The following is a 16,791-nucleotide window of genomic DNA, read 5'->3' on the forward strand; positions in this document are numbered from 1 at the left end:
GGGCTGATGAGGGAGGGGGACTTGATTGGGGGAGGGGGAGGGAAAGGGGAGGCGGCGGTGGGGAAGAGACAGAAATGTTTAATAAATAAATAAATTAAAAAAAAACTGATTGTTAACCTAGACCATCATATGATCCATGTACATACACACAACACTCATTTATGCTAATGTGACACTAGTGCATTGTGTGGTCCACATGCCGCTGGTTTATGCTTGTGTGACACTACAGTCATGGGGAGCGGCAGTCTTCCATAACTGTAAAGAAATGGAATAGGGGCTGGTGCAGTAGGCAAAGCATTAGCTATGTAATTAAGCCTGATGAGTTCAGATTCCCAAAACCCCCTTCAAAAGCTGTAATGCCAGTGTTTTTAGACGGGGAAAACACACAGAAACAAGACATAACCAAGCAGCTCCCAAGACAGCTAGCAGAAAACAAAAATAACCAAAACCCTCCTCTAAACAATGCAGAAGACATTCTCCAACTCCTGAAAGCTGTCACAGGCCACCACAGACATGTCCTTCTCACACTCACATAAATACCTTACACACGCACACCAACATTTAAAGAAGCTATTACAAGAGCTGTGCATGAGCTTAGTCTGGTAAACAAGACCAAGACCATCACTACCACCCTCTGCTACACAGGGAATTTGAGGACAGCATGGGCTAGAAACAACAAATCCAAAACAAAAAAAAATAAATAAAAATAAAATAAAGAACAGTTCTTAACAATTTGAAACAAGACACAAATGTAACAGCAAGTGAACAAAACTGCTACGAAACACCACATAGATCATCTTCAGAATCACGTTAAAGAACCAGAACAAAATACATATAAATGTATAGATTTCAACAAAATACAAAATTAGAAGGCCAAATTATGGAAGAAAAGAGGATAATGTGAGAGGAAAATAAAAGCATCACCAAGTGCACAAAAGACTACACACAATGTCACTAAGATGACATGGTCTGTATACTTAGTTTACGTGTAGTAAATAATGAGTAAAAACTAAAAGCAAAACATTGGGAAATATGACACCTATTGATATAAAATATTCTTAATATATTAACTGTGATGAAATATAAAACCAGATTCTAACAGGTTATCCAAACCAGATAACACAAAGTAAAAGAGAGCCCAAATATGAAGAGTATTAAAATTCCAATGGCTGTTTTCAGTACAAGTGTGGAATGGAAATACTAGAATACAGAAACTATCTTCTCTATGTGACACACTTGCTATCTACTCAACTGGAGTTTTGTAATTTAGTTTAAATTTTCAGTATCAATAAAAACAAGTAAACAGAGAAAAATACTGGAATTTACATTTAAATCACCATCAACTACTACTTCAGTGGAATACACACCTCCCTCAATATTAGCCATCCATTTGCCACCACTCATAATTTAAATGTTCCTGTGTCAGTGCCTACAATTTCCGTATCACAGATTATCTCCTTTCTAATTCTTCCTTCTTTCTACCCAAAATACAATCAAAATTGATTTTCCTCAGACTCTTTCAACCTTAAACATATGTATCGCTTTCAATTATTTGAAAAGCAAAGGAGTAATAAATGACAAGCATTCACCTATATAAGGAAGGGCACAGAAACAACCAGTTCTCCACACACAAAATTCCTTTACTTTATAAATCTTTATGGATCAAAAATGTCTAATAGTAAATAGGCAGGCATTGTGGTACTTGATGATAAATCTAGCACTCAGAAGTGGAGGCAAGATTACAAGTTTGAGGCACGGTCTAGCCTGGGCTACATAGTAAGTTCAAAGGCCAGCTTGAGCTATACATTAAGATCATGTTTAAAAACCATAAAATACACTGCCCTAATAGTAAAGACCCACAAAACAAGGCTCCTTTTATGTTCTTTCAAATTCTCCCCCAACCCATAATCATATCCTGATTTTTAAAAGATAACCATGATCTACTTAACTGTAATTGTTAATCATTATTGCTTTTTAAAGGAGCTTTATTATATATTTATATTGCTTTATAGTACTTTTTTAGTTTTATTTGCCTAATTACGTTCTCCTTGTTTAATCTTTCAGTTTAATAACTATGCATTTTATGTTTTACATATTTTACGAACAGGACTTTTAAATGCATCCCAGGATAAATAAATATACTTAAGGAATCCAATTATTTATGGATTATATAGTCTCACTATAATCATGCCCATACACACACAGACTACACTTTAGAGTTGACTACACAATTTTTATCACATAACACTTAGAAGTTCAGAATCCCAAACTTAGAAAGCTGAAAACAAAACTCATTGTTCAATAAAATATTAAACAAAAGCTTAAGAAAATAGAATAATTTCCCTATTCCAATAACAGAGTATTTGTCATCGGTAAACTATTTTCTGAGTCTTTGAACATTTATGAAAGGGCCTGGCCATCTGCCCCAACCAATGTTAGTTAATGTAGCAACTTCCTGTTATAGCAAAACCACAAAAAAAATTACAAAAAAAAAGAAAATCCAGAAAAGCTCCTTTAAAGGTTTTATGTGTGTGTGTGTGTGTGTGTGTGTGTGTGTGTGTGTGTGTGTAGGCATGTGTACACACGTGCCTATGCACACAGAGGACAAAAGAGGGAGCTGTTAAGAGGTCCATGGGACTTCAGGCTCATCGTGTGGGCCTTGGGATCCCAGCTCTGGTCCTCATGACTGCATAAACACTCTTTACCTCTGAGCCATGGCTCTGTCATCCCAATAGACTTCAGAGAAGTGACAATTTTTCAATGCCGGCACATAATTGAGAGAAGTGACAGGTATCTACCTATATGTATTTGAGTACAAGAAATAAAAACAAGTATACTAAGTAAATCCCAGGCAAAACAAAAAAGAGTAGGAAAACTTTCCCATATCTGTAATTCCCCTATGAACCAGGAGTCTTTACAGAACATAAAATCTATTTTTTCTTAAGACTCTCCTCTTTGCCTTTAAATTTTAAAGAAAAATGTAATTTTTCATGTTCTGGCATCATCACTAAGCTCATGCATGGAACACCTAAATTTTATAGAAGGGAAACCATCAAGTAATTCTTTTTCTCTTTGGTTGGGATCCCATTAAATAAATAGACATTTCTATGCTAATTTTTAGTATAATACACAGTCTCAAACCTGTCTAATAAAGGTTAATAATGGCATATCTGAACCTTATGAATTCTGTGTTTCTAAATTTTAATAAATTATTTACTACCGAACTGGTCCTTCTCCAGTCAAAAATTAAGAAAAGTAGAAGGGAGGGAAGTTATCCACATATATGACACACATTCTGCCAATTTTATGACATTCATTTTTCTTATGGTTTGGGTCAGTAAACAAATAGACATGAATATGTACTGCTGAAATAAAGTTAAGATGGAAAAATAAATTAACAGGCCCATGATCTTGAAATAATCCACAAGCAAAACAGGATTACAAAAAATGTTAATAGAAAAATATATAACACACTTTAAAATATGGTAATGAGCTGGGCAGTGGCGGCACACACCTTTAATCCCTGCACTTGGAAGGCAAAGGCAGGCGGATCTCTAAGTATAAGACCAGCCTGGTCTACAGAGTGAGTCCTAAGACAGGCACCAAAGCAACACAGAGAAACCCTGTCTTGAAAAACAAGCGAACAAAAACAAAAAACAAAAAATATATAGTAATGAAAAATCAAAACATAAGACAGAAAAGGTAAAAATAACCACAGAGGCATACATTGTATTTAAAAGAAAAAAGCTAAAGTTCTATATCATGGGTTTACAATTTTTACTAGTTCATGTTTGTCAACTACATAAAGTGTAGCTCCTACACAAAGAACCAGCTATAAATTTGTAAAATGTTATTTGTTCTTATTTTCTTAAGTACTGACCTGAAAGGTCAGTGTGCTGGGCGCAAGCCTAGTGCCTATACAACTCAGAAGCGAAAGTTGTTCTCCTGGGACTGGAGCTGCAGATGGCTGAGCCTTTATGTGGAAAACAAATCTAGGTCCCCTGCAAGACCAGCATCTCTCCACTGAGAGAGCACTCAAGCCCAAAGTTAAATTATTTTTAAAAACATTATTTACATTATTATAAAAATTACAAAGTTACATTATTCATGAGCAATTACAAAATTATTGTGTCACCTGTTAGCCATCAGCTAATGTTCTGCGATGACTGTGGACCCGCACATTTATTTCTCTGGGCAGAAGGGCATTGTGCAGCAGACAAGAGTACTAAGAACGACGGGTACAACTAAGCTATACGCCCAGTCCCAATCCAATACACTTTTTAACAGATTTTAGTCTTTCAAATTATGTTTACATGTGTGGATCTGTGCATATGATGCAGTGCCCTTGGAAGTCAGAGAGGGTGATGATGGATCCCGCCCTGCTCAGAGTTGCTGTGAGCCACCTGACATGGGGGCTGGGGAGAAAACCCTGGGAGTCCTCTGGAAGAGCAGCACTCTTCAAGGCTGAGCTTTCCTCCTGCCCGTCCTATATACTTGTTAGTCTAAATTATAGACAGAAGTGTAACACACGTCATTATATTATCAGTGTGGTAGATATTCTATGACTATTAATTCAAATCAATATATAATAGGTTATATTTAGTTACCTAACAATTTGCTTCCTTAAAATATGAATTATTGCCTAAATAAAAATCCAATTGCAGGTATTATAGTTCAAGTATAACTTTCTAGAAGACAAATGGGGCCACATGTAATTAATACAAGTCTACCCAATAATAACCACTGTAAAGAGCACCAACACCCAAGCAGTTACTGATATTCTTATTTCTTAAAACTTCTGATTGAAGTAACTATGATTTGAAACAATTGTGTTTCCTTCTGCAAGCCTACAGGCAAGCCTATTATTCTTAAGGTAGCAGCTACCAGAGTTCGGACAGAGGACAACTCTACACGAAGGATAAAGTCTAGGACTGGTTAGGTATTCAATATTAGCTACCAAGTTTATCTGACTTTAAGCAAGTTCCTATAAGCAAAAGTATATAAGATAATCTTAAAACATCAGAGTACAAAATGGATGGACATAGTAATCCCAGCATTTGGGAGGTAGAGGCAGAAGGACCAGATGTTTAAGGCCTGCCTCAACCAAATAGCAAGTTTGAGGTAAGGCTGGGGGATTCATGAGATCCTCCCCAACAAGAAGAAAAAAGAGTAATAAATCCTTGTGAGTAAAAGCCTTACTGTGAACACCTGCCTCCAGTCACTAGTCCACTTACTGCATTAGTGTCTCAGCGAACTGCTGCTGCATAGTAAATACTAATTCACCAGAAAGAGACGCAGGAAAGGTGGAAGAAAACCATCGTCCATGCTCATACTAGACTTCCAGACTCAATAAAACAAAAACATCCTTTAAAATCCACATGAAATCATGTACTTAGGCGACACCATGTGTCAGAACTATGAATTGCTGCTAACATCCACCATGTGTGGTAATATACTTGAATATTTAATATGAAGGAAAATTTAAAACCATTGCTTAAAATGAGTTAAATGACCAAGCTAGAAAATCAATTATTGATACAAAAATACCTGCTAATGAATATATCAAAGAATGAAATTTAAAAATGTATTGGGCACAGATACAGGAAGCACAGAGGTTCTTGCCCACACAAGAATGTTAAGCACACAGGATTGCTCCTTCAAAGGGAGGGGGCACAACTTGTCAACTTCCCAGAAGGCTGGCAGTGAACATGGTTTTACAGCCTGGTGACACCTGCACTTTCTGTGTGGTCAGCACTCGAGCTTGTCCCATCTACAGAACCATCTTTATGGAAGATGTCACACGTACTTCACAAAGAGCTCCAATGTAGTCTATCTTCAGTGGGATTGTGCACACAGGACTGAGTTAATTATCACCAGGTAAATTTTCACAAAACTATGCTGTGCTTAAGTGTGCCTTTAAAAAATTACCTGTAGTCAGACTCCCAAACACTGAATGAATACAGGCTACAGACATGTTGAACAAAACTACTTTCTTGTCTCCTACAGACTGCTACTCTGATGGCCATGATGGTTGCAGACCCAAACACACAAAGATACTAAGAAATTATAGCATAAAGGGTCAAGCTAATTTAATTTATAAGCAAAATTACAGGAGTTATTAAGTTAATGTTATTAATAAATATAACCACGAAACAAATACTGGCCTGATGTATTTTAATACATATCAGTAGTTTTCTAGAACCTGTTATAAAAAATGTTTCTGAACTTCTAAATGTTTTATGAAATTTACAATCTTGGTTTGTATACAATTTACACGATTTTTTTAAAAAGAAGACAAGAGCTGTAACAAAGGAGTTGGATGACTCACTCCTTCACTTTTCCATAACTGTTGATCAGTTATGAAAAACATATAAATCGCAGCATACAGGAGGCAGAGGCAGGCAGATATTTGTGAGTATGGAGCCAGTCTGGTCTACATAGTGTGTTCCAGTCAGAGTTACACAGTTGAGGCCCTGTCTCAAAAAAAGACATAATAAGTTTTGAATTATATAAAGAAATAATATGTCGATAAAAGGTTAGTTCTTAGAAAAGAAGCTCCTGGATTTAAATTATCAAAACCCAGATATGCATGTTGAAAGATATAAATACAAATACGGAAAGTGGCATTTTTGGTCATACACAGACACTTGAACAGGTAAGTAAATTTGTGAGATAAAAAGAACCCTCAGACACCAGATGTGGTGGCACTCCTTTAATCCCAGCACTCAAGAGGGAGAGGCAGGAAGATCTTCTTTCAGTTCAAGACCAGTCTGGTCTACAATATCAAGTTTTAGGCTAACCAGAGCTATCTCAAAAAATAAAATAAAATAAAATACAACAATCCCTAGAGTCCTCCAAATAAGCCTGACATTGCAGAGGTGAAAGTACTGAAGTCTGAGACCAGATGACATTCACAAGGTTGATGCCGGGTGGCAGGACTCTTGGGCTTTTGTTTCAGCTCTCCGCTAAGCAGCTTCATTCACATTAAATTAAGTATTTGTGGCCCATTAATTAAAATAAGTGCTATCAAGATGAGAATGGGATAAATATGAGGTCATCAAAGAATCTTAAAGAAAAAGAAAATTTCAATTGGGATATCTGCATCCATTTCAAAAGAACTAGTCCCTCTTCAAGGGTCAGAGACACATAGTTGAGTTCATGGAATTTGGGTCTTATCATTTGGTCATGTGAAGGTGATCTGTGTAAAAAGTGAAAACTGAAAATATTAAAGCTGAGGGCTACTTCTCACTTAGGTGCATTTTAAATCAAGTTCAACTCTTTTAAGTATCGGCCTGAGACAGTATGAAAGAGCTCTCCCTTAAATCTAGAAGGAATACATCCTGAAAGTGTTTTCTTCTCTATAAAGAAAAGTTCCATTGTAATATAACCATTATTTTATATTTAGCTTAAATATCTATTAAAATTATTTAATAAAAAACTAAAGTTTTCTATTTCTAAACAATTTATTGACAAATTTTCTAAATCTAAAATGCTGTTTATGTTTTATATTTTGCCCATCAATCTGGAAATAACAGCTCATGAGAAAAAAAAGCACCAATTATCTTTCCGGTCAAAGACTCACAGTAGTGACACTTTTTTCCCTCGGCATCTAACCAAAATTGTGTGACATAGAGAAATCAAACCTTAATTTACATGTGAAGACAGAAAATAAAATATTTACAAAATTCCATTAAACAATAGAAAAAATAAGCCCTGTGTAACATAGCAAATGTTAACACAATACATATCAGCTGCAGAGTAAATGCTGAGAAAAGCAGTGCCGTTAAAAACATGAACACTGACACACGAAATGTTTCTACAAACTAAAATTACCTAGAAAAAATTACTTGCTCAGAGGAAAAGCAATACAGTCAAGAAAGTAATCATGTAAACTGTTTTAAACAAAGAAAAATGGAAGTTCAATTAACTAATGCCACACCTCCTCAGTTTCTTCCTAAAATCTGCAGGAATCGTTAAAGCAAACCTGACCAGAGTTCCCAGCCGTGGGCCCACCACCATGCTGCTCTTCTAAAGACGTGCCTTGTAGAAAGGCATCTCGAGGCTCCTTGCTCTGTCAGAAACTCTTCTTAAGAGAGCAGAACTTTAACTCCCAAAGCTTGAGAAAGTACCCTAACACACAGGAGACCTGCAAGAGGCCTGTCTTGACTGTGAACTTCACTGGTCATAGCCAAAGCAGCAGCACACAAGCCAGATAAGAGTTTCAAACAGAAAAACTAACCAGTGTTCAATTAACTTATGCCACATCTTCTCGATTCCCTCAATTCTTAAAATCTTGCAGAAATCACCAAAGCAAACCTTCCCAACGTGACCTGAAGTGACAAGAGGTACTTTCCAGCAGAGACTCTCATCCCTGTTTTTAAAAACAAGTGGTCATAAAAGAACATCAAAACCCTGCTACAGTCATCAGTGAACATCACACAGGGAAACAGGAAAGGTGCACCATGCTTGGCTATCTCTCTTCTTCATCATCTTACTTTCTAGCATTTGTTTTGAAAAAGCATAATCATCTAGAAAAGCAATTGCAATACTGACAGGTCCAGGTTCAAAAGAGTCACATTTAAAAAGAAGTGATACGCAATAATCTCAAACGTCGCCACTGACCCAGCGTTAAGTATAAAACTTGTTATCCTAACACACACCTGCATCTGACCCACAAAACTCAGTGATTTCAAGGACAGTTTGAGTTACCAAAGCAAGATCCTGTCTCAGAAACATAGATGCAAAAACAGGTAAACTCACCAAAATTATTTCACATAAAATAAAATGGAAGTATTTGTAGTTTTTAAAAATAAGCACTGTGTTTCTAAAACTAAGTGAATGAATGCATTGCTGTTTCTCCCACTGGATGACTGAGATGAGGAAGGTTACTCTGACATGAAGATAGAAGACAGGCTCTAACTTTGAGGTAAAAATAAAGAGGGCTATATTAGGGATTAACTCTTAACCCCCTTTTGGCTTTCTTTCTACTAAAGCAATCAGAAAGACTTGGCTTTAGAAGGGACAAAAATCTATAATCACTACGAGGTTCTCTGACTCAGGAGTGACTTGAAGCGAACAGATGGCTTCTAAAACTCATTCAGCTATCCACTATCCCTAAAGGACTGCATCTTTTCTTTAAAACAAGTATGGTCACTGAAACACAGAACATCTTTTAGTTCCCATTCAAGTTTTCAAATTTGAAATATGGGGATAGCAAATCCAAGACATCACAAGACTGTCAAAGCTTACTACATCAAACTGGGTTTAGCTTGTTGGTAAGTATCTGGCTTAGCAATGTCATTTAAAAAAAATAACCAAGATAAAACTGTATAATGATGACTGAAAAAGAAAAGAAACTAAACTAGCAGAGTTAAAAGGAGTATCATAGCAAACTGTAAGAGAAATTACTATGTCCAAAGAAATTATCTTTAAGTAACTGACACTATCTGCAAAATTATATTTCTGAAATGCTTTTTAAAGTATAACCAAAAGATGTATTAATGTAGTAAAAAAAAAAAAAAGAAGTATTTGAAGCACTCTTAAGACTCAGTAACCATCTCTCAAAACGTCAGGAAAAAAAAGTGGTGAGCAGACTGAGAAGAGAAGGAGAACACTCTAGGACACATCGCTGCCACCAACTAACCCGTCTCAACTGTGGCATAAAATACTTCACTTCTACCTACGGGTAAAAAGGACTGCGAAGGAAGGCATCAGCCTTTTAATATCTGCCCCTGAGGACCCAACATTACTGAGGAAAGATCAAGACAGGGCACTACTGCCTAACAGCCACATGGCACACAGCACCTCCTGTCTATGCACACTGCCTGACCCTGCTTGAAGCTCTTTCATAAAGGCCTCACCTATGCTTTCTGACCAAGGTTTTCTAGATTCCGTCTAGACTTTCCACTTCCGTTGTCTCCTGTTCTTTGCTTGCCTGCACAGTGTTTTCAACAACCTCCATTTACACTTTAGTTAAGCACAGTAAGCACAGTTGTACAGCACTCCCTACGCAGAGCTCAGACTTGGTTACTGGGCCCAAATATGTTCCAGTGTTTACTGTAATGTTTTCAGAAAGTCTGAGGATTTAATACAGGGCCATGCACCTACCAAAACATCTCAGTCCAATTTCTTTTAACAGTTATATACTAACCATAATCTATTAATTCTTCTCTCTAGTGATGAACACAAACAAGAAAAATACATAGAAATGAAAAGTTTTCTGTATTTTTAAATTAACAGTTTGGATACAAGACTAATAAACTCCAAAATGAGTGATTTAAGCCATGTGCACACATTTTAGCAGGTGGCTAATCTGTGGCATGTGGAATGCATACAACCTGGTGTTGCTATGGATAGAGCCAAACACAAAACTGTAAACTTACTCTAAACTTTGACATTTGTTTTGGAATTTTTTAACCTCAATTGTGCAGCTCTCCAGTGTGAACTCTGTATGGACAATACTGTGTCACAATGTGACAGGCTGCACACATGTAAACTTGACATAGGCTAGACTCTTAGAAGAGACACACAGTTGAGAAAATATCCCACCTAACTGGCCTGTGGTAATTTTCTTCAATGACTCATGTGGGAAGGCCCAGCTCACTGTGAATGGTGCCACACCTGGGCTGGCAGCCCTGGGTGTTGTAAGAAGGCAGACTGAGCCCCTAAACAGCATCCCTTCAAGTCCTCCTGCCTCCAGCTTTTCTGCTTGAGTTCCTGCACCGACTTCCTTCACAGACTGATGTGGAAGTGTAAAAGCCACACATCCCCTTTCCTCCCCAATGTCACTTTGGCCTTAGTATTTTATCTGAGCAACAGAAGCCATAACTAAGACACACAGCTAATTTTATCTTTGAACAAAACAAATTAGGACTAGTCTAACTTCCTAGATCAGACAGGCTGAACTGAAAAGGCCCCAGAGGGAGTGAAAAGGCTAATGAAGAGCTCCTGACTGCATGCAGAACCTTATCTCTATGTGGCAACTGAGGGTAACCCTTTTCTCCATAGAAGTATGTTGTAAGCAGAATACAGGTAAGGACAGCCCCAGAGGGTTATAATGTCTTTTTCTTTAGACTCCCAAGCAAGCATGTTTTATATATCCTAATTCTTAATCATCTCTCCAACTTTTAAGAAAATGGGGTTCTTTAAAAACATGAAATTTTAAGAGACTTGTCATCAACATCTCTTAATAATGCTTTTTACCTTTCATGAGTAGTAATGACAAATTTCCAGATTGGTGAGCGTAAAGCCATGACCCACATAAAAAGTCTGTCATTTTTATGAATCTCTAACCTTTTCCACCAAAAATTCATTGTGTAGACTTCACCAAAGATGTAAGGACAGAATTAAAAATTGGTTCACGTAACAAATTCTGTAGCATACATCTAAATTTTTATCAAATGATAATTAGTTATTATGAAACAATTAAGTAATGAAAAGGGGCCTGAACTCCATAACCAAAGCTCAACTTCCCTCTCAGTAAGTAGTGCTTGAAAAGCAAAATGTAGGAAAATTATATAGGAGCCAAGTCTCATGAAAATTAACTATGAGTTTTGAACTTGTGGTCCTTCTGCTCTGATCTCAGAGAACTGAGAAAAAGGTAAAAACTCACTACTGACATTAAGAGTTCAAATCATGACTGTATAATCAATCTAGCACAGTATCCTCTAATGTCAACACATCAAGTCTTCTAAACTTACCCAAATGAAGCAGCGTGAACTGGGCTGCCAGTTCCTTTGCATCTTCCAGCGTAGTGCAGAGTTTATCTGGCATGAAGTAACTCTGGGTTCCATTTGCAATTGCAGGAATAACTATCTTATATACCAAAAGTACTTTTCCATCTTGACTGGTTGTTGAATATAAATAATATTCTGGTGGTGCCCAATTATTCTTGTTGCAGTAATAATCCAAGTGCATCACTGCAGAATTAAAATGATTGGATTTTAAAGAATACATACTAATTGGGGTAAGCTTTGTTCCAGGAAAGAAAGGGTAAGTACATCTTTCCATTTCAGGGGGGCCGGGACTATGCTGACCGTTGAGGCGAGTGGGAAGGCCTGGCGGCTTGCCTAGCGTTTTGGAGTGGCTCTCTTCTTTGTTAGCGTACACAAGCAGGTTTTCTGAATTTGGGCTCATCTGGCCGTTAAGATGCTGTCGCCAAGTATTCTCTTTGTTCACGGGCTTTGCCAGTGTTACCTCGATACCGGCTCCATCAATGCACTTCCCATTCATCACAGACATAGCGGCCACTGCGTCTTCTCGGTTGAAGAAGTGAACAAAGGCATAATCTCTAAGTTTCTTTACTCGTTCCACTGCACCAGGTTTGAATTTATTGAATTCTGCTTTAATCGTTTCCTCTGTAGTCGAAATCATTAGATTTCTCACATAGAGAACTTTAACTCTCTGCATGGTTTCCTCATCAACTTCTTTCTCTGGATCAGCCCAATCTACCTGAATGGTGTGGCCCCAAAGTTGAAATGTTCCTGAAAAAAAATTCATGAATTGATTTCATGTTAACTAAAGCAAAGAATACAAGTTTAAAGAACTACATAATTTCTCAAAGAAACTCAAGCATATATCAACATATCCGACTAACCAGGTACTCCCACTCACACCAAAGTTGTTACTAAAGCAAACCTAATCAGAACTTATGTCAAAATTTAGGAGTTGGTAACACAAGCAAACCTTTAAAAATTAATTACTGTTAGAATTAAATAATGCTCTCTCTCAATTCCTATTGAACATAATTAACAAAGTTAAAATTATATACATATTAAAGTATCAGTTAAAGTATATACATATTCAGTAATTAGCAAATGTAACTTATTTTGTAGGAACAACTTCTCATACCTTATAGTCATTTAATTTACTTTCTCATTAAAACAATTCTTCATTCCTCTTCAAGTGGCATTATATATCTCACTAATAATGCTCTATCACTTACTGTTGTTTTTCCATATTCACAAGGGGATGAATATGTAAAGTAACCCAGGCAAAGGCTATCTTACCTGGAATCAGCTTTCTCCTGGCCATTGCAGCAGCCCTGTGGGACTCATACTCAACAAACGCAAAGCCACGGTTCTTGGTCTTGTCAGTTGCACTTGGATAAACAATCACATCTACAACACCTTCTGTAACTTTCTTCATCTCATCCAAGATTTCTTCCTTTTTCTTTTCTTTGGGAATTGCTCCAATAAATAACCTGCAATTATCCAAGCTAACACACACACCGATAAACTTTCCTGGTCGAATCTCATAATTGTTAAGAATGCGGATGGCTAGCTGGGCTTCTTCTTTAGTGGTGTACATCACAAACGCATAGCCTCTGTTTTCACCACTGAACTCCATCATCAGCCGAAATTCATAAATCTTCCCAGCCCTTTCAAACACAGGAACCAACTCATCTTCATACATGTCCCGAGGTATCTTCCCAACAAAAACCTCACAGCCTCTGGGGGGAGGCGGACCTTCCCAACCTGAGAAAACAAAATAAACAACTGGAAATTAAATTCTAAAAAGCTATATTCATAACCGAGTCATTTACTCAGTCAGCAAATTGTCTCTATCAGCCACCTATATGGCAAGCAGTATTCCAAGTGTTGAGGATACAAAAATTGAATTCCTTTCCTTGTAAAACTCATTCTAACAAAACTCCAAAAGACAGTGTGTGAATGATAAAATGCTGTGAAGAAAACAGCCATGTAAGAAAAGAGGAGGATCTGAGTGCAGTTTATGCCGTGACCTGAATGGAGCTATGAGAGTGGAGCAGAGGGAACTAGATACGGACGCCTTCCCACCGGCTGTAGATGGAGAACAATGACAGGGGATGCAGCAACCAAGGAAGCGGAAGCAAGCGTTTTATTTGCTCATTTGGAGATTCTGAGCAAAGAAATGCATGGTTCAATGGTAAGATCCGTGCCTTTTGAATCTCGTTACATAAATACTAGGCCTCTACTCACTGCTCTTTCAAGTTTCTCCCCAAATGACTTGTCTTTAATGCCTTGAGTATACTTTTCTCTGATGCCCTGAATCCTGATTTCTCAATCCAAACCATGTCATTCTCAATCACTTTTTAAATAAGAGCAAGGTTTTAAATAAATGCATGATTTCTTTCAAAATCACAGCTGAGACTGGTAGGGATGTTTGTGACTTAGCACCTATCAGCAAACCTCACCTGGAGGTGGACCACCAAACTTCCTCTGACCGTTTTCTTGCACCATGTTGTAGCCAGTCTTCTCCATCAGAGCCAGCAAGGCCGCTTCATTCTGAATACCAGTGCGCACTTTGCCGCAGCCGTTTGTTCCATCGGTGTTCTCTTCATTCATGGCTACAATTCCTAAGACAAATCAAATAACTGTAAGTCCACAACACAGCTCCAGGATGCTGGGAGCGTTTCTTTGGATTGCATGAAGCCAAGGACAACGTGGCTGACAGGTGAGGTGACCAACCTTCACTACTCCCCTTTAGGGTCTGCCCCAAAGCTGGAGACATGCTCAGTGGTTAAGAGCAATTGCTGCTCTTCCAGTAAATCCATGATGGATTCTCAGCACCACACATGTAACTCCAGTTCCAGGGATTCAATGCTCTGTTCTGATCTCTGTGAGTATGCATGTGATACACATACGTACATACAAGCAAAATAAGCATAAAGCAAATTTAATGAAAACATTTGAAATAAAAAGAACGTCATTCCTTTGTACTGAATACAGAAAACCTTCAAAGAATACTCTAGAGAATACTATAATACCAATTGCAAATGTTGGATTTTTTTTGATAAGCAAATATACATTGATAGTTTTTTACATGGGCATATAAAAATTGCAGGCCATTTACAACTAACTTTAAAAATTGCAATCACTGGTGAAAACATACTTTTCTTTCTCAATTCTCTGTGTATTCTTTCAGAAGAGGCCTCATGGCAGGGTTTCTTTGCTTGGTTTTGTTTTGAGAGAGGCTCTTGCTTACCTCTGCAACCCAAGCAGGCCTTCAACTCACAGCAATCCTCCAAGTGCTGTTCCTTACGATCCACTCCAAACAAATTAAGACAGTCACCATGGACTTCTCAAGTGGCTGAGTCTCCCTCCCCAACTTCAACTTATGAGGCTCAAACAAAGCCAATGTGTACTTCTTTTTGGCTTCTCAAATGTGCCACACTCTCCTCCATCAGGTCCTCCCTTAGGTCCTCTGATCCCATGCGCTTCCCCTACCTCCTTAGATGCTCTTACTATTTATTATCTCAACTCCCCAATCTAAATTAGGTATTCCTTGATATCTACTTTTATCACAGAGCCCAGCTCCGAGTGTTGTGATGGCCAATCCCCTGCTCTTCTACCCCTACCCTGGTCTTCCCTCAGCCCCACCAGACTTTAAATTGTAGACTTATTTCCCTAGCACCGCACAGCACCCTGACACATGATGCACAGTCAATAAAGAAAGCAAGAGGACTTCATGACTTCACTGAGATATGGCCTTGGGGGACACTCCCGTCCATTTGAAAGTCCTGAGACAGATTAGGTATCTGTCTATGCAAATATTCCCTCACATTTACCCACTGGTGTCCCATGCATCAAACTGCCTACTTTCGCACTTTCCTTAAGACCTTACTTTTCATATTTAAAAAATGAGCTAGGGAGACAGCTCAATCAGAAAGGTGTTGGAAGCTGACGTCCATGTCCAGAACTCATGTTTGAAAATGTGGTAGGTGTCTGGGAGTGGCTAACCAAACAACATCAATTACCAGTCAGTAAAGAAACTCGGACTCAAAATACATAAGTAAATGATGGCCAGTGCCTGAGGAACCAACTTACAGAGAAATTAGCATGCATCTTTTCAATACAATCATAGATCATAATCATAATTTATAATCATAAAACATCTTTAAAATACCCTAGATCTGGTCGACAGAACTTTAATCCAATCTGGAGGCCAAGGGAGGCCGATCTTTTTGAGTATGAGTGCAGTTTGGTCTATCTGGGGAGTTCCAAGCCAGTCAGGGATAGTTGTGAGACCTTGTCTCCAAAATTAAATAACAAACAAACAAATGCAAACACTTCAAAAAACTAAAACCAAACCAAACAAAAAATCCTCTAGTCTGAGCAGTGGTTAAAAACTAACAATGTTCTCTCCAGACATGGAGTATCTCCCCATGAACATCATTTGAGTTTGAATATTTGTTTTGTTAAACGTGTATATAAAAATTCTGCAGGCGAGGAATCTTGCTACTCAGCCCAGGTTGACTGTCCTTGAAGTGACCCAGCCCATCAAGTGCTGGGGTTATTTACATAATAAAGCTACAATTTACAAGAAAGGGACCCAAGAATCCACTGAAGCAAGGAAGGACAGGGAGTCTGAAGGGTCTGACCTAGGTCCTCTGCACCTGTTAAGGTTGTGTAGCTTGGTATTCCTGTAGGACTAACAATGGGAATGGAGGCTGTCTCTGACTGTTACCCGCTTTTGAGACCCTTTTCCTCCTGCTGGATTGCCTTGTCCAGCCTTAATCTGAGGGAATGCACCTAATCTTACTATAACTTAATAAGCCTTGTTTGGTTGACAGCCCTGGGAGGGGAGGCCTGCCCTTTTCTGAAGGGAAAGGAGGAGGAGAGGATCTTGGGGAGAGAGGATGGGTGGACTGAGAGGAGAGAAGAGAAACTAAAGTTGAGATGTAATATGAAAATTAAAAAAAAAAAAGTTCCACTACAGTATAGGTAAAAGTCTTCTCCTCTGCTTGTTTCAGAATAATAGACACATTATTATATTCTGTGTCTATAGAGAATCTTGTTTCTCTTTATTATT

The 16,791-nt window shown here is 38.0% G+C and overlaps 1 protein-coding gene across 2 annotated transcripts in view; it reads right to left on the reverse strand.

Moving 5' to 3' along the window:
* Window positions 1–14,324, reverse strand: part of Rbm46 (RNA binding motif protein 46) — a 23,914-nt gene extending 9,590 nt beyond the window's left edge. For both annotated transcript variants that reach the window (XM_050158860.1, XM_050158859.1), the window contains exons 1-3: window positions 14,174–14,324; window positions 13,008–13,475; window positions 11,700–12,482 (exon numbers count right to left, since the gene is read on the reverse strand). In XM_050158860.1, coding sequence (XP_050014817.1) covers window positions 11,700–12,482; window positions 13,008–13,475; window positions 14,174–14,324 — 1,402 coding nt within the window. The remainder of the gene's footprint in view (window positions 1–11,699; window positions 12,483–13,007; window positions 13,476–14,173) is intronic.
* Window positions 14,325–16,791: the final 2,467 nt, after the last annotated feature.

This window comes from Alexandromys fortis, unplaced genomic scaffold (assembly GCF_014885135.2).
Source record: "Alexandromys fortis isolate MF-2015 unplaced genomic scaffold, M_Fortis_MF-2015_v1.1 scaffold_102, whole genome shotgun sequence".
NCBI lineage: Eukaryota > Metazoa > Chordata > Mammalia > Rodentia > Cricetidae > Alexandromys > Alexandromys fortis.